This window comes from Sus scrofa, chromosome 6 (assembly GCF_054392235.1).
Source record: "Sus scrofa isolate SSC_HxYL_T2T_F1_AM1 chromosome 6, Sscrofa_HxYL_maternal_Yorkshire_Landrace_v2.0, whole genome shotgun sequence".
Taxonomy (NCBI): Eukaryota; Metazoa; Chordata; class Mammalia; order Artiodactyla; family Suidae; genus Sus; species Sus scrofa.
In genome coordinates, this window is record NC_139388.1 from 151,946,915 (window position 1) to 151,970,641 (window position 23,727).

At 44.2% G+C, this 23,727-nt stretch overlaps 1 protein-coding gene across 8 annotated transcripts in view; it reads left to right on the forward strand.

Annotated features, from left to right (window-relative positions):
* The window catches only part of JAK1 (Janus kinase 1), a 246,024-nt gene that overhangs the window by 182,370 nt on the left and 39,927 nt on the right, over positions 1–23,727 (forward strand). For 3 of the 8 annotated variants that reach the window (XM_084958634.1, XM_021093528.2, XM_084958633.1), the window contains exons 2-7: positions 4,367–4,479; positions 6,399–6,481; positions 8,967–9,165; positions 12,218–12,341; positions 18,541–18,694; positions 22,163–22,326. In XM_084958634.1, coding sequence (XP_084814760.1) covers positions 6,476–6,481; positions 8,967–9,165; positions 12,218–12,341; positions 18,541–18,694; positions 22,163–22,326 — 647 coding nt within the window. In that variant the 5' untranslated portion in view covers positions 4,367–4,479; positions 6,399–6,475. 8 annotated transcript variants of the gene reach the window in all.

The window sequence follows — 23,727 nt, forward strand, 5'->3', positions numbered from 1 at the left end:
GCCTCAGGTGATGAGACGTGAGGGAGGCAAGATGCTCTCCCTGGTGTGTGTATTAGGCCTCAAGGAGCTTCCGTGTCCACTAGACACTGTGCTAGGACCACCAGAACTTCCCACTCCTTCCACCCCTGCTCTAGTATAGTGGTACCAGAGCAGTGCATTAGCTGTGGGCTGGAACGCATGCTGGGCCGGGTCACTTTAATGATTTTTTGAATAACAAACAGTTCTTTCAGTCTCGGGAGGGAGGGCCCGGAATGAGCTTGGTCTCCTACGTGGATGTTAGACTATGGAAAGTACCAAGGAGCAGACAGTGATGTTGGTGCTGGGAGTCACTTTAAAGCGGTTTATCCCTGTGTGGAAAGAGCCAGGTCTTTGGAATCAGTTGTGTGTTTGACATCTGGCACCCGCGCTGATTGACCTAACCTTTCCAGCTTTTTTGAGAATTAGGTGCAGGTGCCTAGCTCCGTGCAGGAGGTGTTGCAGGTGCTCAGGGTCTGTTGGAGTTCCCACTGCTTGGCTGAACTGTATTCCATCAAGCTGTAATCAGTTTAACAGAAATTACCACCAAAATAGGAGTGCTTACTTATTGCGTGCTGCCCTCTGTGTTAGACACTTTCTATACCTTAACGAATGTAACTCTTAACAGCTCTAGGAGACAAATGCTATTTTTTATCCCCCCCCACCCCAACTGAGAACACTGAGGTTTGGGGATGTTAAATAACCTGCCTCAGGTTGCAATAGCTAGTCAGCGGGGGGCAGGCAGGATTCACACCCAGATCCTTCTGACTCCAGATCATGCTCTTAACTGCTCTGCTGTGTCACCTGAGACTTATGAGATGGAACTTTGATTTATGACTAGGCTTTTGCTCAGAATCCCCATTAATTCTTTGTTCTTCTAAGTAAGGTGTCAGCCCACTTCAGCCCTTTGCCATAAAGCCTGCATTATATTGCTTTAGCACAAACACCTTTTTCACAGCTACAGCCTCATTTGAAAAAGGCATTGTAGGAGCTTGAGGAAGACTTTTGAGAGATCTTTTTGATCCTGGGCAAGATGTTTCCTTTCAGGGTAATGGATGGGCTTAGATTAAAATGATTTGCTCAAGGTCTGCTTCCCAGTTGTGTGTAGAGGTAATAAAACCCACACACCCTGGATTATGGTGATATTTCCGTTGGGCCATGTTGCTTGCTTTGTTATCGTCATCTTCCATTTAACCATTTGGCTACTTATTGATCACTTAATACAGTAAAGCACTGATCAAAATAGTGCTTGGAGCTTGTTTGTTACATCAGGCTTCCTCACCAGCCTTAGACTGTGCCGGCTGAAATGGTTTTTAAGGTTTAAGATCTTTAGTTGTAACATTTCTTAAGATATTAAGCAGCTGATTTCAGGACAGTTTAAAAAAATTACATATTTTTTTCAGTTTTTCTGGGTTCATACCTTAATTCGTCAACTTTTTAATTTGTATTTTCTGCTCAGAAATCAAAAGCTTTCATTCCTTTAAGGCATCCAGCCATAAACTCACTGGAGGTGTGATGGTTTCTCTAGTAAAAGTCAAATACCCAAAGTATTTTATTTAGATTCTTGTCATTGATTTTAACCACTATCCAGTCTATTTTCATATAAATCTGGCCATGGCCTTTGGCCAAAAGCAGTCATATTCTGATCATCAGATTTTTGATTAATATGACCTATCTTTATGTCTCTCCACTATGCAAAATATGATTTTGTGTTCTTCTCCTAATGGATACCTATCTTGCAAAACATGTCCTTGAAAATTTAAGAGGCTTTCAGTATCTTCAAACATAGATTTTTGGAATCTTGCATCAGAAAATAGTTGTACTATCCCATCTGTTGCATTTAGTCCTTTTCAGACCCAGAGAATTGTGTTTTGTTTCTTTTGCTTGTCCCTCATTGAGAAAGTGGAGTTTCCTAGTGGTCTAGTGGTTAAGGGTCCCGTGTTGTCACTGCAACTGCAGTGGCTCTGGTGACTGCTGGGGCTCGAGTTTGATCCCTGGCCTGGGAGCTCCTGCATGCCACAGGTGCAACAAAAAGAAAGAAAGGGAAGGGAGGGAGGAAGGAAGGAAGAAAAAAGAAAGAATGAGTGAATTAGATGTACATGTCACAGACATTTGAGAATCTAAAAAATGTTCCGAATTTTTTTTTTCATGTAAAGTAGCATCTCCAAGATTGAGCCATTAAAGTAATCCTTTATCATTAAAAGGAAGGCGTTTTCTTTCAAATCCTTGAAAATTTATAAGTAGATTAGGGTGGAAGAATTCACTGCTATTATCAAAAAGCTTTTGATTACTCTCTTTTATCCTTCCTGTTTTCTGCGCTTCATTGTATTTATTTAAGCTGGTAATGGAACCTAGTGAATCATGTTATGTTTAAAGGGAATTGTGATTCCTACTGATCAGTTTTTTAGCATTAAATATTTGTTGTTTTTTGTAGCAAGAAACCTGATTTTTTGGGATAATCCAAAGTACTTATAAGCTGTTCTTGCTCTTTTCCTACCTGTTCTAAAAATAAGTACTTAGAGCATATTGTTCAGTTTGTTTGGAAAGAAATGTTATTTGAGTGAAGCCATTGCACAAATGCTGTAGCACCAAAAAACACTTGTCATCCTGAATGAGTTGTCATGTCATATAAAGTGGATCACCAGTCTTAGGTTTAAGTGCTGAGAATGGTGCCTAGCATGCTTTTAAGTGCTCTATGGATGTTTTAAAATGTTTATTATTAGAAAGTCAATTTTCTGAGAGCAAGAATTTCGTCGTTATTAAATCAGCCTATAAAAAATCATAGTAAATGCATATTGTCGAGAAATCTTGTTGGCGATCTTGATTTCTCAGAGTGTAATCTCTTAGGCTAAGCATCGCCATTGATGCCATTTTAAAATTGATAGTTCTGTCCAGTAATAGTGAAGGTCACTTTGAAAATTAGGTGCAGTATGACTTCAGTGTAGTATTGCTTGTAGTAGGAAAAGAATAATTGAGAAACCAAACTCTTCTTGCTTACAGGTTTTGATAAAACCCTAGCGATTATTTATTTATTTATTTGTCTTTTTTTTAGGGCCACACCCACGGCATATGGCAGTTCCTAGGCCTAGGGGTCTGATTGGAGCCTGCACCACAGCCATAGCAATACAGGATCCGTAACCCACTGAGCGAGGCCAGGGATTGAACCTACGTCCTCATGGATGCTAGTCAGATTTCGTTTCCACTGAGCCACGACAGGAACCCCCAAATCCTAGTACTTTTAGTCTGATCCTCAATCTTACATGAGGCCCAGAGCAACCCCATGACGCCTGTGTTCAAGCAACATGTGATCCGATGGTGCATATTAAAATGCTTTGTGGCTTTAAAAAGATTTACACAGTAGCCCTTTTTAAGGAGCCTGGGCCTGGTGGAATTTCAGGTCTCTTCCTGCTCAAAAAGGTTCTGAGTGTGTGTCCGTGTCCTGGTTTGGAGCGGGCGTCTTACTGCTTTGAAGCGTGGAGCCTATCGGCCAATTTCTCTTCCTCCTTGGCAGCGTGCTGCGGGAAACCTGGCGGAGCAAGGCTGCAGACGCATCGTTAGCGAGTGTGAATGGGCTGGTGCTATTCTTTACCCCAGTGTAAACAGGCATATTGAAGGAATTTCCCCAGAGAGACCAGACTGGCTCTTTACATTTAAAGGGCATTTGTGCCCTATATTAGATTCCAGATATACGTGAAATCATATGGTATTTGTCTTTCTCTTTCTGACTGACTTCAGTTGTGTGAGAGTCTCTAGTTCCATCCATGTTGCTGCAAATGGCATGATTTTGTTGCTTTTTATGGTTGCGTAGTATCTAATATATGGCACAAATGAACCTTTGCACAGAAAAGAAAATCATGGACATGGAGAACAGACTTGTGGTTGCTAAGAGGGGGAGGGGAAGGGAGTGGGAGGGACTGGGAATTTGGGGTTAATAGATGGGGTTAATAGATGCCATGCCTTTGGAATGGATAAGCAATGGGATCCTGCCGTATAGCACTGGAAACCATGTCTAGTCACTTGTGACGGAGCATGACAATGTGAGAAAAAAGAATGTACACATGTATGTGTGACTGGCTCACCTTGCTGTGCAGTAGAAAATTGACAGAACACTGTAAATCAGCTATAATGGAAAAAATAAAAATCATTATATAAAAAAAAAAAGGGCACTTGTGCCTGCTCATCCTTTACCCAGACTGCTTTCTCCACCTCCCAGGATAGCCGTTACATCTCTGCTCAGTTCCTTCTTCAGTCCCATGCTGGCTCACATTCCTCTTATTAAATGCTCTTTTTTCCGCATGGCATTTTAAGCTCTTTGTAATTACTTCTTTCTGTGCATCTTTGATTCTGTTAGTCCGTGGATTGTAAGCTCCGCATGAGCAGGGGCCTGTTGCTGTCGCTCTTCATCGAGACCTCCTGACATAGCTCAGCTTCTGGCATGAAGAACTGCTCAGAAATACTTACTGAGTGAGTCTCCTAAATGTGGCATTTGAACCCCTGCTTCTGGGCTGAAGTAAGTTATTAGCATGTAGCTAATTTCAGATTGCTGTCTTGTTGCAGGGCTGGGTAACTATTTATGTAATTAAAGTGATTGGAACATTATATGTTTAAAGCTGAAACTATAATGATTTGTTAGTTGAATCTTTAAAAACTTGTCCATGACAGGAGTTCCTGCTGTGGCCACAGCAGGTTAAGGACCTGGTGTTGTCTCTGCAGCAGCTTAGGTCACTGCTGGGGCATGGGTTTGATTCCTGGCACAGTGGGTTAAGGATCTGATGTTGCTGCAGCTCAGATTCAATCCCTGGATTGATCTTCCATATGCTGCAGGTGCAGCCATTAAAAAAAAAAAAAGTCTGTGACAAAATAGTCAATTCAGATTTGTCACATCAAAATTCATCCTTGTATCCCCACCTGGGTCTGCTCTCATCAGTCTTGCCTAGGTCTTATCATGGCCTTCCCAAACCAGCCCTCCCCAGCGTAGTCAGTCACCGGGGTGAGCAAGGGGCGTAGACGATTGACATCATGACACACGCACTGTACTGATAAGAGATTGCTTTTGTGTTTTCATTTGTGCTGTCTGACACTTCGGCTGTCAGGTCCTGTGGGAATGCTGGCCTTGCAGTCTTAGAAGTAACTCCGCTCCCTCACCCTAGGCACCCTTCTGCTTCTGCCATGTGATGCCTGGGACTGTGCTCTTCCTAAAGCTGGATTCTGATAGAGTATGTTGAATCACCAACAGAAAACTGAGATAATAATTGCCATTAACTTGGAAACCGCTTCCAGATCACTAAGAGTTGTTGCTCCCTATTTGCAAAAATAGTTTGATTCTACTCTTTGAAAAGAGAATTTGTGAGAAGCACAAAGGAAAGTTGTTAAAATAATACACAACTGTGTGTGTGTGTGGTGGTGGTGAGGATGGGACCCAGGTACCTTAATTCTGCAGAATCAAGCTGGTATTTTTGTTTACAATGAATAAGGCTCTGAGGGGAGGTTGGGGAGTTGTGAGGGCCGTTATTTGCTGCCTAAATTTTCAAGTAAGAGTGACTCAAAAAATATTTTGGTGAACTGAAAGCATAGTGGTAGAGATTTGTTCCTAGGCCCTCCTCCTTTTGCCCTACCGTCCTCTTTTTCGCCATTAAAATGAAACCAAGGGTAGACTGGGCTGGGAGGAGGGTGATTCTGAAGGAACTAGAAATGGGAAATAAAAGTGCTTCTCTTTGGGGGTCCCTAAACTGTGGTGCACAGCCTTGGAGAGAGAAGGGTTGTCGATGGAAAAGGCGCGTGGTCCTTACTTACCCCAGACAGGGGACTCAAACGCCAGGAAACAAGGCCCTGGTTTCCTTTCCTTTTTCCCTTTCTTCTTTTTCCTTCCTCCCTTCCTTCTCTCTTTCTTTCTCTCTCTTCCTTCCTTTCTTTCCTTTTTAAGGCTACACCTGCAGCATATGGAAGTTCCCAGGCTAGCAGTCGAATCAGAGCTACAGCTGCCAGCCTACTCCACAGCCACAGCACCACCAGGTCTGAGCCACATCTGTGACCTATGCTGCAGCTTGTGGCAATGCCAGATCCTTAACCCACTGAGCGGGGCCGGGGATCAAACCCATACCCTCAGGGATGCTAGTTGGGTTCTTAACCCACTGAGCCACAACAGGAACTCCCTTGGCTTCCTTTCTTGAAGCTATGAAAATAATACCTTCTTGGATGTTTACACCCTGAGGTACCTCTCTGTCCTCTCTGTGTCTTCATCAGTGTTTGTTTTTCCTTCTTCCTCCCAAATGCTTTTTCCTGCTTGCATAAGGTTTGGGCTCCTTCCTTAATGAAAGTGTCCTCTTATTTTCTGATGCAATTACCTCTGCAGCTGATTTATGATTTATTTATTTGTCTTTTAGCTCAGCTCTGAACAGGCTTTGAAAAGTAGAGAAGAAAATCCAGTCTGCTTTTTGGGGGACATTGAGCAGCCGAATAAATGCAGGTATGTACATCTGCATATTTAAAAGAAAGATAAAAAGGAAAATAGCTTTTATAAAGAATGATGAAACTGATCTTAAACATGTAGGACTACCTGTAATATATCTTTTTATTTTTCAATATCATTATTTCCAAATGTTGAGTGTTCTAGTTTAAAAAAAAATCTTCAGAGTACAAAAATATAGAAAGTACAAAGTCAAAGTCACTTTTTAGTAGATATTCACCAATGTTAACAATTTGTTTTTTTCAGATTATACTTATGTATATATGGTGATTCTTTTGGTTATACATATTATGCTTTTTTCCCTTTGCAATGTGTCTTATACATCTTTCAGTGTTGGTTCAGATAGCCTTGCGTCACCCTAACAACTACATAGTAGTCCTTTGTGTTGGCTATTTCTTAACTTTGCTGAGTAAATCCTCTCCTGCGGGATGTTGTGTTTTTGATTTCTGTTTCAGTCGGTGCCACAGCTTGATTATAATTATGTACGATTATGTGTACTTGCCAGACTCTGAATTCTTCCCTGCCATGTCTGTATAGATTCTCAAGGACAAAGGTTTTTCTTACATTATGAGGCAGACTTTAGCTGCTTCACTTTCCGTCTCTATTTTTCATTGTGGGGGGAGAGCTGGAGGCCCAGTGTTGAGTTTTAAAACTTTCTTGATTGACAATTGATCTGAACCTCAAGGTAAGTTATGAGCTAGTCTTTCAGCCTGGTCTTTGGAAACTGCTGATTTTCAGATTTATTTTGGAGATGAAACCAGTAAAATTGAATCCCTCTCAGTTTGTAGCATCGAGGCCTGTCTGGTTCGTGTCCTTCCTGTAAGTATCTCACCTCGCCAGGGCAGCTAATAGACCAAGCACATGAATTTGGTGAAGGGACCTGTGACGGCTGTCCACCCCCTCTGACTTGTCTCGGGTCATCGTGTAGGCTCTGCGCTAGGCACTGGTGATACAAAGATGAGTGACATAGTCCTTGTCTTCAAGGAACTCATGGTATGAGGGGGCGAGAGACAGACCCCTGTGTAAAATGATCATGACATAGTGGTTAGTGCAGTGTGGTGAGTTCGAGAGAGGGCGTCTAACTCAGAGGGTGGGCTAGAGGTTCAGAAGAAGCTTCCTGGAGGAGTAATGACCAAACTGAGTTCTAAAGAAAATTGAAACTTGCCATCAAAGGATTGAAGTGGGAAGGTAGAGGAATTGAGGAAAGGTAGGAAAATGAGGAAAATGGCATTGGCTAGAGGGTTGGGGCACAAGAAGATGGCAGCTTTCTGGGTTTCGAGCGTGAAATAGGGCTGAGAGTGAGACAGGATGAGGGGCTCGTGAAGCAGGTGACGGAGGGCCTCTGTTAGGGCTTGGGACTGGTCTGTAGGTTGATGGAGGGCCTTGGGAGAATGTGACGTGTGCCACAGGGACATTACTTTGAGGACTGAGTGAAGGTTGGCCTGGCAGTCAGCCGGCAAGTAGGAACCTGGGGTCAGAGGAATTAGTTTGAGGCCATTGGCCTTGAGGGGATGAGGGGAAGAAAGAACCTGTGGGGCTTTCTCTAGTTCTTCCCTCTTGTCTGACCTTGCCCAGGGCTAAGTTGCTGAGTTTGGCTCTTTGATCCAAGTTGCCCACCCTCTTAGGGAAAAGGTTTAGTGTGAGTAACTTATTTGCCAGCTTCTCAGCAGGGGGTTCTGACTTTTTCAAAGCAAGGCTTTCTGCTCTCATTCTGGAGCTACGAAGTGCTGCCCATCACCCTGCCTGTCTGTGGGGTGAAGGACCTGGTTCAACTCACTAATTTTCATGATCTTCTTTTGTGGCTTGTGAACATGAATAGGTCATCCTTTTGTGTGCACCTAGAGCCAGCCCTGGGCTAGACTCTGGGGGCTTGAAGACAGGTAAGGCATGGTTAATGCCCTCACTGAGCCTGCTGTTTAGTGGGAGATAGACATAAAATTAAAAGACAATGTGTCCAGTCACTTGTGATGGAACATGATGGAGAATAATGTGAGAAAAAGAATGTATGTATGTATGTGTGACTGGTTCACTTTGCTGTACAGTAGAAATTGACAGAACACTGTAATTCAGCTATAATGGAAAAATGAAAATCATTAATAGTAAACAAAAAGACAATGTGATTTGTGCCAATAGGTCTATTCAAAAGGTAAGTGATTCCAAGTAGAGACAGAAGGAGTATTAGTAACATAAACATTAGTGGCTCTGGAAAGAGGCACATTTTTCAGGTATAATTTGTGTGTAGAGAAAATAAATTCAGGCCATGTCTAAAATCACTTCAGTTTTTGAGAATATGGTCTGACCCTAATTAATTAGAGTACGTAATTGATTATTTTCCATGCTTTCACCTGCAGTAAGCTCTGAGGCATTTGATTTTCAGGGAGGGAAGGGGCGAGGGAGGTACTTATCCAATGCCCTGTCTTCCTGCTTGCTTCCCTTCAAAACACGCTTCCAGTGACCACGTGGTCTCATTTTCCTTCCACCATAGTATCTAAATATAAAAGAGGACTGCAATGCCATGGCTTTTTGTGCTAAAATGAGGAGCTCCAAGAAGACCGAGGTGAATCTGGAGGCCCCTGAGCCGGGGGTGGAAGTGCTCTTCTATCTGTCGGATAGGGAGCCCCTCCGGCTGGGCGGCGGGGAGTACACGGCCGAGGAGGTGTGCATCAAGGCGGCGCAGGAATGCTGTGAGTACCGGCGGGGCGGCCGCCCCGGACCCCCGTCTTGGCCCGGGCGGCTCCGAGTGCAAGGAGGCGGGGGCTCTGGGAGTCAGCGGTTCCGTGCTGCCTCTGCCCCAGACTAGGCCAGTGCAGTCAGTTCTGAGAGTGTCACTCTTCACTTTCTCCGTCGCAGAGTGGCTTCTATCTACTCTATCGCTAATGAGCTGCAGGAGACAGGGAGTCATTTCCTCCACACTTGAGAAATCGAAAAATAGCCGTCCTGAGTAAAGCACCTGGCACAAAGTTACAAGCCCAACAAGTGCCATCTCTCAGTATCTTAATTGCTTAAAACTTGTGAAAAGTGTGACCTATCCTTCTGCCACCATGACAGGCCTGCTTCTGTCCCCCCCACCCCCACCCCCCAACGTTGAGTATGTGATGCTAAATGGAGGTGAGAAGCCAGTGTCACTTTGTGGCTTGGTCAGATTGCCAAGCTGTGAAAAGGAAGGACAGTGAGGCTGTGAACAATGCAGTCCTCTGGTTTTGTTGTTTTTTTTTTTTTTTTGAGAGTGAGGCTTGTTTTAGTGAAGTTAGCCTATTGCTGTCAGAAGTGGGAAACCAAACTAAGTAACAATAATTATCCTTTAAATTTGAGGTCATTGGCAGTTTTTGCCTACTCATTTTTAAGTGACAGGTAGAGTGAATTCAAAGAAACCGAGAGATCTAATCCACCTCGGTCATGGGGATGGTTACACAACTTTGTAAAGAGACCAGAATTCATTGAATTGTACATTTAAAACGAGTGGACTTTGTGGGATGTAAATTGATCTCAATAAAGTGGTTTTTAAAAAATAAACTCATTTCATGATGATGAATTAACTAGCTATCATGGGAGATAATCTGATCCAGGCTTTACTCATGTTACCATTAGCCCTCAGACCACCTCTCTGGGGATAGTATGGTTATTTCAAGAATCACCTACCTTGTTTGTAATGCAGCTTGTTTGGAAAAACCCATTTTCTTCCTGATATATGTCTTTCTGCTTAAAATGCTTTAAATACAGAATTCCAATAAAAGATGAGAGGGTTGGTCTGTGGGTCAGAACATAACACTAGATAAAATTGGCCGAGTTATAGATTATTATGGGGACAATGTATTAATATTTTAAAGTTATTTTGACTAGATAGCACAGTATTAAGGAACCAGCTTTGGACAGCAGCTTTAAAAATATTTGTAATTAGCAAAACAATTAGATGTAAATTGATGTGTTTCTAAAGTACTTTTTTAAGGTATGTTTTTTCTTTTCTCTTTAGATTGGTTTATAGTGTTTATTCACTTAGCCAAGCTTCTCACCATCCGCATAAGTTGGTATAAACCTCAGTTTGTTAGCAAGGATCATTTGTGCAAAATTTTTGAGCTGTACTTAATGAGAGATTGAGGAATTGCTGCTAAAGGAGATAAGAGGGCAGAACCTGTGAGCCTGAAGACAGACACAGCAAAAATAATTCTTAACCTCATTAGCTATTAGGAGAATTAAAAGGTATTAGGCATAGAGTGTGTTAGCCTGATGTCTGATACTAAACCCTTGCTATAAATATTAGTGTTATTGTTATTCAGTATTTTTATTTGAAAAGTATCTTTGATCTTGGTATTTTCAAGTAGTAATGTTGTTTGAATCAGACCTGTCATAGGATTACATACAGACAGATGCATGATTAACAAATTATTCTTCAAATACGAATGTATCACATTCAAATAAGAATATGGAGAAAGAAAGGCTAGATTTCCAGGCGAGTCTACAGAAGCCAATTTATGAACAAAAATATATTGTTTAACCTGAAAACATTAGTCCAAGTAATCAGGGTCCGAAAGTCATTTATCACTGTTTCCAGGTGAAAATGCTCTTTGAAGTTCAGCTCTATCTTCTCTGTTACACGGAGGAGTATAACTTCTGAAGGGGTAACTCCCAAATACCGTGAGAAGCAGGAATTGAGGCATTCAGCAGAGGCATGGAGATGCCACGGTGCCTGTTACTTCTCAATAGGTGCATGGGAAAGAGTGTCTGCCTAGGTGGGCAAGGCCAGCAGGGGTCCCAGTCAGTGCTGGTCTCACTTCAGATGTCTGAGTGAGCAGCAAGTACCAGCTACCTCCTGTTCGCCCATGTTTTTTGGTCATTCAAGTTCACTGTATGTTAGTTCGAGGCCTGACCACACATGAAAGTATCAGCAGCAATTGATTATTTGTAGTCACTCTCCTACCTGCCCCTGCACTTCTAGATGACAGGTCTGTGTCCTTTTAATCATGGGCTCCTCAGTGAGTGGATAGTTAACTTGCCTGGTTTCATCATCTCCCTTAACTTTTCAAATATTCTTGTACCAAAGGAGGCAGTAAGTTGGGTAGGGAGGCCAGGGAGCACTGCTGGGCTACCCTTGTACAACCAAGCATACATGTTGTCAGTTGGCTACTAATAAAAAATATTTTTGGTAACAATACAGAGCACTTAAGTGTATTTATTATTCATGATAATAGATTTTAATTAGTGATAAAGATCACTTTGGTTATTTCTTCTAACACATACTTCATGTGCTGCTGCCAGGAACTTCTTTGAATGCTTAATATATAATCACAGTGTGTTTGAATTGTTTAAACCTTTTCTGTAGGAGACAGTTTGGGGATTTCTCAAACAGCAAGAATGTTTCTGACTGTGATTAGCAAGGCGAACATCAGATGGGATCTGGGAACCTCTCAGGTGGCCTTTATTTTTTTGGAAGGAGGACTTGCAAAGATGCTGTCATAAACCCTGTAATGCGAAGTACTGTTATTAGATTTTTATTTTTAAATGGTTTTAACCCGATTTGCCAGGAGCCATAGTACCTATTCCTGGGGAGCCATCATTCTTGGTTATTATGTTTAAAACTGTCTGACTAAACGTGGTTGGCCCTAAGAGGATGCAAATATGACCTAAGTTCTTTTGGGATGAGAGAATTCCTGCTCTTTACCTAAGTTGTGCTTTGTTTGGAAACCGAGGGCCAGATGTATCTATCTTTAATTTGCTGGTGTGTGCTTTACTTTTCCCCAGGTATCTCTCCTCTGTGTCACAACCTCTTTGCCCTGTATGATGAGAGCACCAAGCTCTGGTACGCTCCAAATCGCACCATCACCGTCGATGACAAGACGTCAGTTCGGCTCCACTACCGGATGAGGTATGGGTGCCTGCCGGGCTCCCTCCTTCAGGGGCGGAGAACGGTTAGCCTGGAGCCCTGAGTCACTTACCAAGAAGGATTGTAGTCATTTTTGTAATTTGTAAGTTTTGTGTTTGCTTGGCACGAGAAAGGACTTCTTCAGCACTTGGAATACAAGTCAGGATGAGTTTGATCCCCTTTGTCTGCCACATTTTAGAAGAGAAATCAGTATGTTGCAGAGGGTATTTTGGAACAGAAGTAATATCCTACAGCAGAGTTTTTCATATGGTGAATCACAGTTACGAATTTCTTTTAGTGAGTTAGACTGGAATTTTTTTCAAAAGAGAAAAAGCCAATGAGAATAGATACTATCAGATACATACATACATATCCTAAGAGTATTGTTTTTTAGAACTTTAGCTTGAGATATCTGTCTGTGTAAACTAGGTCATCATAAAATAAAATGTTTCTTACTGAACGTTGCAGCTAGAGAGCTTGAGAAATACTGCCTGAAGTGGAAACCTAGAAATCCTAGCTTGGTCTTCTTCGAAGGACGTGGATGTTTTCCTTCACTACCTGAGGATTTTTGACCAGTGAGGCGGTAACGTTTCTTCTGATGGGTGCTTACCTGCCTCTTCTCCCGTATCGTGGACTTGGTTCAATGTCAGATGGTCTTCCATGGTGGCATCGTCAGTTCTTCATAGCTGTAGTCGCTTGAGTTTATAAACATGTGTGTTTTGTACCTAGACTTTTTAGATACTAGGGTTAAGCACAAGTTTAACATGTTTATTTAGCAAAGGAGCTTATAAATAGGGCAAATCCTTTTTGAAAAGGATCTTAGCCGCATACGTAGATGTGATTACGTCAGTAGGTTAGCTCAGGTGCTAATGGAATGCAAGGTCATGCTGGCAAAGTCCTTGGGGATCTCAGACACAGGCCCTTCAGTGTGCTGGCTGCTGTTTTCTCTGGGAAGTCGGTAGAATTGTCACCATTCCAGAATGGCCTGGGTGTTTTTCTCAGCGGAAGCTGAACCACGTCTATGTTCTTTGATAAGCATCCTGGGGCTGACTTTTTCTCCTCTCTCTGTACTCACTCACGGCCTCACCTTAAGAAGGGAGGTGTGTGTCTTGTGAGATTTCACGCCCCAGATTTAGGGAGACGTTCACCCCACCCATCTGAGCCTTCTGACTATATTTGGATTTGTTTTTCAGAGTGTAATCTTGCTTTCTGTGGTCTGGGAGTTGGCTTTGCGACCCAGCATTGAAACAGGTTGTCAGTGCAATGTTTAGGAGGGGGGCATGTCATCGAGTTCTAGTTCTTTTCCTCTAGGTTTTTACACTTGACTTGGAATCTAGAATGGTAGAATTTGGGACTTGGAAGAGATCTACGTGTGCCTGATTGAACTCTTCCTTTTTTTTTTTTTTTTTTGGTTTTTGTTTTGTTTTTCTGCCATTTCTTGGGCCGCTCCCGCAGCATATGGAAGTTCCCAGGCTAGGGGTCCAATCGGAGCTGTAGCCACTGGCCTATGTCAGAGCCACAGCAACACGGGATCCGAGCAGCGACTGCAACCTACAGCACAGCTCATGGCAACGCCGGATCCTTAACCCACTGAGCAAAGCCAGGGATTGAACCCGCAACCTCATGGTTCCTAGTCGGATTCGTTAACCACTGAGCCACAACGGGAACTCCCCATTTTTCTTTTTTAGGGGAAAAGTGATGTCGCAGAAAGAGTCATGAGTTATTCAAAGTGACACACCTAGTGCATCGTCTTGTTAGCACTAGAATCCTCTCTGAGGCTTTTGTCTTTGTCGATGGTGTGAATGCCTCACCATTAAAAGCTGTCTTTGCCAGCTCCCCGTTTCTGTTAGCTGCCAGGAAGTGTACAGCCGCCTCAGTTTTGGCACTTTGACTTCGTACCTGACATTGCACTTCAACAGGATATTGCTTTGTTACCACAGGCTCTTTGAACTTGGAAAAAAAGATCCCACCCTAAGCTAAAACATTTGCATTACATCAAACTACAAAAATTTTGAAACCTCATCATCTCACCACTAAAGAAGCTGTAATATGGAAATAAATGTTGGTGACTATTTCAGTGGAATCCCAGCTTTATTTTGGGAAATACTCTTATACTTCAGTTTTCTGTTTTTAGAGAATGATTTTGATAGTTATTATTTTGTAATATATCTTCACATAAGACAAGCACATTCTTTACTCCTTTCTAAAAAAAAAAATCTTTTCTTGGATCTTCATCAATGAATTTTACTCTCCGTTAGTAAATTTCTATAAAAACCTAAAGAGAATTCGTTGTGTATAATATCTGTTGGTAAACTTAGAATATATAGTTACTTGTAATATAATTTTCTCAAAAACTTGCAAGGAAGGCATTGACGCGTCTGAGAATTTCTCATTGACGTGTCTACGTGAGCACCTCTCCCTCCCGCTGTCTTTCCTGCATGCTTCTTCTACCTCCTTCTGCAAAGGAATCTAGACAGCTGTCGTACTGCATTTATTTAGGTCATTCTTTATTTTTCTCCATTAGCTTGTTGTAATATCAGGAATCTGTGATCCAAGTTCAGTAATTACTTTTGAAAGGAGTATACAATTTCTCTCTCCAGTGTACTTGCTAGTTTTGTGTTATTAGCGATTAGGAAGATGTTGATTTTTTTTTTTCTTTGAAACATTCCCTGTTGTTACAATCATTTATTTTTCTCGACCTATGGTGCTGTGCAATATATCCTTGTCGCTGAGGGAACGTGTGGAATGTGGTAGTCACTGATCTAAAGGTTTTCTCTTTTGTTGGCTTATTAAATAGAGTGCTGTCAGCCTTTGACTATAGGTGCTTTTTAGCGATGCAGCCTTGTTTTAGGCTGCCTTCAGTCTTTTTTTTTTTTTTTTTTTTTTTTTTTGGTCTTTTTGCTATTTCTTTGGGCCGCTCCCGCGGCACATGGAGGTTCCCAGGCTAGGGGTTGAATCGGAGCTGTAGCTGCCAGCCTACGCCAGAGCCACAGCAACGCGAGATCCGAGCCTCGTCTGCAACCTACACCACAGCTCACGGCAACGCCGGATCGTTAACCCACTGAGCAAGGGCAGGGATCGAACCTGCAACCTCATGGTTCCTAGTCGGATTCGTTAACCACTGTGCCACGACAGGAACTCCGGCCTTCAGTCTTTACTGTAGTGGAGAAGCTGCTCACACGTGGCCTTATCCTGCCTGAACGTCTTACCAGAGGGCTTCTGAGCCCAAGCTGGTCTCTCAGGGCTCAGACAGCAGTCTCAGAAAGTGTCCTTGTTCAGCCCCGAGGGAGTGTGCTGGGCCTTGGCGCTTTATCCTGGAGACTCAGTGGGATGCGGGAGGCCCGTGGCTGCCACTCGTTCAGGGAAAATAAATGTCTTCTTGCTGCTCTTTGAGGCAACTTCCTCCATCCTTGACACCCTTTGCCCCCCTTTCCTAGGGAACCTTCCGTACTGTGCACAGTTCTTCCTCCCTCATCACCACCTTCTTCCGCTGTCAAACAGAACGTACCTGCCCTGTGTGCCCTTCCGTCAGAGCCCTGCTTTGAACCTTTGTCTGTGGAGCCCCTGGCACATGGTTAGCGCTCAGAAGCGCTGAGGTACTCTCGACATCATCACGGTGAGACCCTCTCACCTGTCTCCTTCCAGGCACATTACCCCCCCCACCCCCGCCGGGCAACTTAGAGCTGATGGCGGGATTATTGAATGAATGATGCGGACTCCGCGCTTTGGATTTCCCCCAGCAGTCAGAGGAGAAGGCTGTGTCCTGGCCCATTCTCCTCTGCCCCAGGGTTAGATTTCCTGTGTCTGCCTACCCAGGGAGAGCTGCTCCTGGCAGAGTCCTCCTGGCCTGGGCTCTTTTCTGCCCTGAAGCGCAGGCCTGGGGGCATCGCAAATGCCAGCCTCTTCATCAGCTGATCTCCTCAGGCTTCTACTGTTACCAGTGCCTGATCCCCTCGCACGTGGGATGTGCCAGGACAGCCCTGCAGCTGTGGTTTATGCAGCGTGTGGACTCTGGATGTGTGGTTCTTTCTGTGTGGGAGAGAGACGCTAGAGGCCGCAGTCAAATTATCAGTCAGTTTTTTAAAGTTAGATGGAAGATGGGCTATATTTTGAATTGCTTGAAAGTTGTAAAATGTTGGTTTGCCTTTAAAGTAACTGTCCTATCCGTCCTTTCCATTTTAATTGCCGCTTCTTCAGTTTGCTCGTTCATTTGTTGTTTATGCATCCAGCGAGCGTGGATTAAGCACCTGTTGTATGCCAGGCGCTGGGGATTAGTGGTGAGCAAGGCAGCTGAGGCCTCTGCCCCCACAGAGCTCCCGATGCTGCTCAGGCTGTTGCCATAGGCACCTGCTTCTCTCGGCCCCTCTCATTTCAGTCCCTCTTCCGTGGGACTTCCTTCCTGGGGATCCTCTCTCACATCAGCCTGGCCAGTCTCTGCCTTCTGCATGTGGCCCACACTCTGGAGCCTTGCCTCTATTTATTTTCATCCCAGGCCCCTTCCCCAGGCTTTTTCCTTCCCTGCCACCTCCCCTGGCATTGGGCAGCTTTTCCTGTTTGGTCCTCCTCTGGCACCTTTTCTGAGACTCTCATGTTCAGGAAAAACTTAACTGTGAGGCACAGTGCCTAGGGCTCATGATGTTATTAGGGGCCCACGGAAGTGTTTTAATTTCATTTAAGATCAGGAAAAATAACCCCATTCAGCCTGGATTGTATTCATCTTTATACTAATATGTCAAAAAGGATAACTTTAATTTTTTTTTTTTTTATGGAGGAAGAGAAAATTGGGGGGGGGGGTCCATAAAATCCGCGTTGTAGTCCTATTTATATGATGCGCCCCTTTTGCTGTTGCTTTATTGTTATTGCAGGATATGAATATTGCTTGTAGACCGGGAATTCACAACAGGCAGGAACTGTGCCCAAGAACCACTTACATGCTAGAGCCTGGCACAGGGCCTGGTGTGTCTTAGGCTCTGCAGATAGACCTCAGTGGCAGATGTCTGAGTTGATTGGCAGTTCTTTTTTAGGGGGAAGTTTTATTTGTTCCTTCTCCATGCCCTGGTGGTTTTTCACCCTCTCATGGGCATAGCAAGGGAGGGAGACTCAGGCACTAGCCGAGTCTGTCCTGGAGCCTAGGGCTGTCCTGGATCAGCTTGGCTTAGTCACTTTAGCACATTCCAGAACTCGTTGTGTTTCTCTTACAGATGGCAGAGGAAAGTCGTAGTTGAGAGAACAGGCTTCTGGTCTTAGGTCACCTAGCCTCTTAGAACCTCAGATTTCCTCATCTATAAAATGGAAACAATGAAACATACCTTGCACAGTTGCTGTAAGCATTAAATACTATCAAGTATATAAAGTGTTTATTAATTTTGGACACTGCAGCTGATGATTGTAGAAGTATTTGTGTATTTCTTCTGTTTTTAAAACTTTGTGTGGTATTGTAAGATAAAGTATTAATTTAATAACAGCAGTCTGGGAGTTCCTGTCATGGCTCAGTGGTTAACGAATCCGACTAGGAACCATGAGGTTGTGGGTTCGATCCCTGGCCTTGCTCAATGGGTTGAGGATCCGGCATTGCCATGAGCTGTGGTGTAGGTCACAGACACGGCTCGGATCCCTGTTGCTGTGCCTGTGGTGTAGGCCAGTGGCTACAGCTCCGATTCGACCCCTAGCCTAGGAACCTCCCTATGCCGCAGGTGCGGCCCTAGAAAAGACCAAAAAAAACAAAAACCCAGCAATCTGGGAAATGGGAAACACTGCCATATTAACTGTACATCTTGACTGTATTTTGAAACTGATTTCAGAAATGTTAAACTGTGGATAAAATAGGTCTAGGACTCAAGGAAGGATGGCACTACTGAAAGTGAAGGGAGTTGCTGGCATAGCACCTAGCTCCAGTCAGCAGTGTTCTCCTATTTAGGAAGACGCAGTGGAAAGTCAGGGCACTATCTTTGTGATCCTAAGGAATTCACTTTATCTCCCTGAGTCATAGATGAGGTTTTGACAGGATGCTCTTCAGAGTGCTTGTAAGAATGAAAAGGACTTTATAAACAGAGCAGTGCGGCCCAGAGGAGCGGTCTGTTGGCTTTACTTCTAGGGAAGTTTCGCCTCCAGCACCGATGGCTCTGAGTAGAACCAGGATACCTCTCCCACGCAGGCTGAGGTCCCCTGTCTCACAGTTGACATTCATCTGCCTGCCTTCCAGGTTCTATTTCACCAACTGGCATGGGACCAATGATAATGAGCAGTCGGTATGGCGGCATTCTCCAAAGAAACAGAAAAATGGCTACGAGAAAAAAAAAGTTCCAGATGCAACCCCTCTCCTTGATGCCAGCTCATTGGAATATCTCTTTGCTCAGGTAAGATGTTTGGGCGCAGGAGGATCTGGAACTTGTAGGGGTGGGTAAGACGTTGTTCAGATTCCCTGGTGCAGCTGACCATTCCCTGGTGATAGCTGAGACGCTTTACGGCCTGTTCTGTGGGTAGTTCTTGCCAACCCTGGACTTGTCCCACATGTGGGGGCGGACGGGGGAAGGCCACTCAGCATCCCAAGGGGCTGGTGATCCCACTTGTGGGTTTTCCAAGCTTTACTTCTTCCCTATTCCTTTCTCTGCACCTCCCCACTCCCTGCCACCTGCTACCGTTTGACTTCCTGTCTGCAATGCCTCCTATGCAGGGGGCAGAGGAAAGCTGTAAGTGAGGGAAAGTGTAGTTCACCGAGGCCAGCGAAGGTCCTTCTTTTTAGCAGTCACCGCAGGGTTAGAGAGGAAGGAGGTGGCTACTCTGTGTCACCGTGGTGGTAGGGTGGAACGATCAGGTGCTGGAAGAAAGCCAGAAAGAGAAGTTAAAGTCACCTAAATTATATTACCCTGAGATCACATTTTTGTTTATGTGAATCCTCATTTTACCATGCAAGCAAATATTATGCACTATGTAGTTTTTGAAAGTATCTTATTTTTCTGAATGTCTGTGTATGTACTTTTTGCTAAGGTGCTGCAGATGCTCTGGTGAATAAGACAGACATAGTATCCATGAGGATGCGGGTTTGATCCCTGGCCTTGATCAGCGGGTTAAGGTTCCAGGGTTGCCACAAGCTGTGGTGTAGGTCACAAATGCAGCTCAGATCTGGCGTTGGCTATGGCTGTGGTGTAGGCTCCAGCTGCAGCTCTGATTTGACCTCTAGTCTGGGAGCTTCCATATGCTGCCTGCAGGTGCAGCCCTAAAAAAAAAAAAAAGGCAGATAAAGTGATACATAGGTAATACACAAGAAATTTTGAGAACTGTTATGAAGGGGAATGTTTTTGGGATAGAGAATTTGGGGAGGGAGAGCTCCCTGAGGAGACCTAATTTAAACAGTGTGATCAGAGAATGTCTTTCTGAAGAGGTGATTTTTTTATACTGCATCTGTTTTATACCCATGGCATGTACAAGTTCCTGGGCCAGGGATCGAACCTGTGTCACAGCACATCCTTAACCTGCTAGGCCACCGGAGAACTCCTGTACTGAATCTTAAAGAAAAAAAGTGTGTCTGCAATGCCAAGGGAGGAGTGGGGAAAGTGTTTACTCTGAGTAGAACAAAGTTTTTCAAAAGCAGCACCCCTGACACTTTGCACTGGATAATGCTTTGTTGTAAGGGACTGTGCACTGTGATCTCTTTACACACTTGTGGCCTCCGTCCCGCAGAGGCCCGTGGCACCAATGTAGTGGCAGTAGAATTAGAGAAAAATGAATGGATCTGTGATGAATTTTGGAGATGGACTTTTTAGGATTTGCTGATGAGTTGGACGTGGAAGGTGAGGGTATTTGAAGAACTGGAGATGATGCTGAGATTTCTGTTTGGGGCGGCGTTTGGTAGCTAATGGAGTCAGTCTCTGCATAGGGAAGCCTAGGGAGCAAGAGGTTGGAGAGGGGTGGAAATTCGGAGCTCTCTTTGGAGATACTTGTGAGATGCACCAGTGGAGATTTCAGGTAGCGAGTTGAGTGTGAAGCTGGAGTCCAGAGGAAAAGCCATCCTTTATTTAACTAATCCTTGTTTCTGAACATTTTTGGTTCTTGATTTTCCTGTCTTGTGCTAACACAGTTATTAAAACAGTCTCCCACATCCGTCTAAATGTGTTCTGATCATTGTTATTTCCTTAGGATACACTTTTACTCCTGTGGGCTTGTGTCACAGTTGTATTCCACTGCACAGCTCTCGTCATTGTTGCACACTAGCTGCCTTCCATCACGTGTCTGAGGACTGGCCTCAGAGACAGCAGAGAAATGAGCCAGGCTATGACCATGGCCAGATACTGTGTGGAACAAATAAAATGAATAGGCCAGGCTGTTGTTTTTGAATTCAGCCTCTTGGTTTTAGGGTGTTCACATCTGAGATTGATTCTGCTCCTCTTTTGGGAGAGGAGTGCACCGCGCTTCAAGAGTAAGTATTACATTAGAATCCCACCCTGCAGAGCTTCAGGAATGAGTTACTTGAGGTAGTTGTACAGTGCTGTTTACAGAAGATCACAGCCAGACAGAATGATTTCAGACTTTGTTCGGCTCTTCTCTCATTGCTGGCGGAGATGATTGTTATTGGTCCTCGGTAGTTTGTAGAAGTGGTCCTTCTCTTGCCGAAGAAAACCGAGAAGTCTTATCTTGGAAAAAGGGGAATTGCAGCAGTGAGCACTCTCCATCCAAAACCCACTAATCTCAAGCCCCCTCAGGGAAAGGGATCGTCTTCCTTACGTAGGAACAGCACCCCCAGACTTCATCGTCCACCTGTGCTTGAGCTGGAGAAAGGCTACCTCGGCCCTGGTCCTCAGAGCTCTGGGCTGTAGCCCTGTGGTCACATTGGGTCTGACCCTCCGCCCTGCCATACTCTGTCTTTGGACATGACTTTGGTTTTGGTAAATACCTGAGGTTTTATATATCTGTTTGTTTCTTGTTTCTTTCATGGAATCTCCATGAGGTCAGGGTGAGGTTCAGTGTACTGCTGTATCCCTCGCACCTCAGATGGCATCTGGCCCGTCATTGGTTCTCCTTACTCAGTAACTACCAAGTGAATGGATGAAGCTCTTTCGTCTTTGGTGCCTTAGATTCCCCATCTGTGTGGCTAGAGGATCCCTTACAGGGCTGTTGTGCAGGTTAAATGAAATAGTGAAAAAGGACCTAGCATTGACATGGTCATCCTTTCTCTGTATGAGGCAGATACCGGCTACTGCGTTTTTGTTGTATTTTTTGCATTTTTGAGGCCCTCATTGGCTCTTGGAATGCTCTGCACTTCCATGAATGAGGAGTGTATTTTGGTGTTAGATTTCCCTATTGGAAACTTGTACAGATGTTGAAAAAATGTGTGGTAATGCCGCAGTGTAGAAATTGGATTCCTTCTCCTTTCTGTATCAGAAGGGGATGTGGTGCCTGTCATTTATACCCTGTTTCCTATGCTCAGTATGTGTTTCTGGCATTCATAAAGGATCAGACCCTAGCCAGCTGTCACCCTCTCTTGCCCTGGTGAAGTGTAAACCTAGTACGTGCTGCTTTTCCCCACCACTTACCTGGGAAGCCCCACGGTGGGGCTTCATGTCTTCATGCTTTTCATGAGCACGCAGCATAGTGCTCAGTGAATGTCTGTTAAATGAACCTGGGGAGAACATTTCCTGAGCCTCGTCATGCCCCACTCTTGAGAAGGAGCCTTGGTGCTAGAGAAAGTAAAAATCTCATTAGTCTCATTGCTCTACTGCTTTTCGGGTAGCATCTCCCTGTGGGGAACCTTCCTCTCAAGATCATAAACATGGGTGGACTCTTGAAACTCAAGTGGTGGCTCGTTACTTCTCACCTCTACCCCACAGGGGCAGTACGATTTGGTCAAATGCCTGGCTCCCATTCGAGACCCCAAGACGGAGCAGGACGGGCATGATATTGAGAACGAGTGTCTGGGCATGGCTGTGTTGGCCATCTCCCACTATGCCATGATGAAGAAGATGCAGTTGCCAGAACTTCCCAAGGACATCAGGTGAGCCTTCCTCCTGGCTAAAGAATTGATTGTGTTTATTTTTATACATTCTTGTACATTTCAGTTTAACCACTGTCACCTTTTGGCTGACTACTGCTCTCTGCAGAATCCAGATCTTTTTTTAGATTCTTTATGAAAGGTAGCACAATTATAATTGTGTCCCGATTTTGAGTGTTGGCTGATGACTTCAGAAATTTGTACAAGGGTGAAAGTTGTGGGCTGGGGATGCCAATCAAATCGGTGGCCCACACGCCCTCCTCTTCCCTCTCTGCCCTGGTGTTCATTGCCATTTGTCACTACCTTTTCTTCTTTTGTGCTGGATCTGTCCTAAAATCCTTCTCAGTCGAGCTCTCTAGGCAGCTAGGATCGTCCCCAGCCTGACTGCAGTTCCCTGGAGAGGTGTTCAAGTAGGATCAACTGTTACCTTAAGAAAATTGTATTTACTTCAAGATATCATTTGCCATCAAGTCTTTGTGAAGAAATATTCACTGTGTGTAACTTCCACCCATCTTATGAAATAGGATACATATTTTTAATCAGGAAGTTGTGATTGTCACAAGTCAAGACAGTCCCATATTGAAGAAGGAACCAGGGATAGCTGTGTTATTTCTGATGGGCAGCACGCATCTTCTCGTAAGGTTACTTCTTGGGTCTCCTTGCCCTGGACCAGAGACTGGAGCAGGTCTCAAGCTGCTCTCACAAGTGCAGGGACCTATTAGATACATGCTGTCCTGCTACATTCTCTGCTTACTGTGCTTTGGCTCAGGGCATCTCCCCTTTATTTTTTTATGAGGCTAAAGTAAAAAAATGACAGTTCTTCTCTGATCTTCCTCTTAATGACATTCATCTGAAAAAAATTATGATATTTGTTGGGGATACATTCCGAGCTCCACCGTTTTCCCACGGATGTGAAACCATCCATGCCACAGGCTCACCCTGTGCCAGGAGCTTTCTCAGGCCTGGGAGTAATCAGCTGGCAGGTCTCCCCACTTGTTTGACCCTCAGTGGGCTTGTTCTCTCTTTCTTGCGTGTTCACCCTCTTCGTAAAGCTGGCTCCTGTTGCAGCAGTGTGTCCGTTTGCTGGGGTTCTGTCAGTCATTGATTCTCCCTCGTTAGCACCTGGATGGGTAACTTACCTTTCAGTTTACTTGGGGATCTGTTTAATACATCTGGGACATTTTCCCACGTCGAACGCTTAAGTCTTCTGTTCTTGATTAGCCCTTATGTGTTTTTCGCATTTTTTATGAAAACAATGTGTTTTTATGGTAAAACTGTAAAATATACATGCAAGTAGAATGTACAAAACATCTGTGATCCCTCTTAACACCTTTCAGACCGCTTTCTAACGGTACTGACTCTTAGTAGGGTTATGTGAGTACAGACGTGTGCTGGAACAGTGAC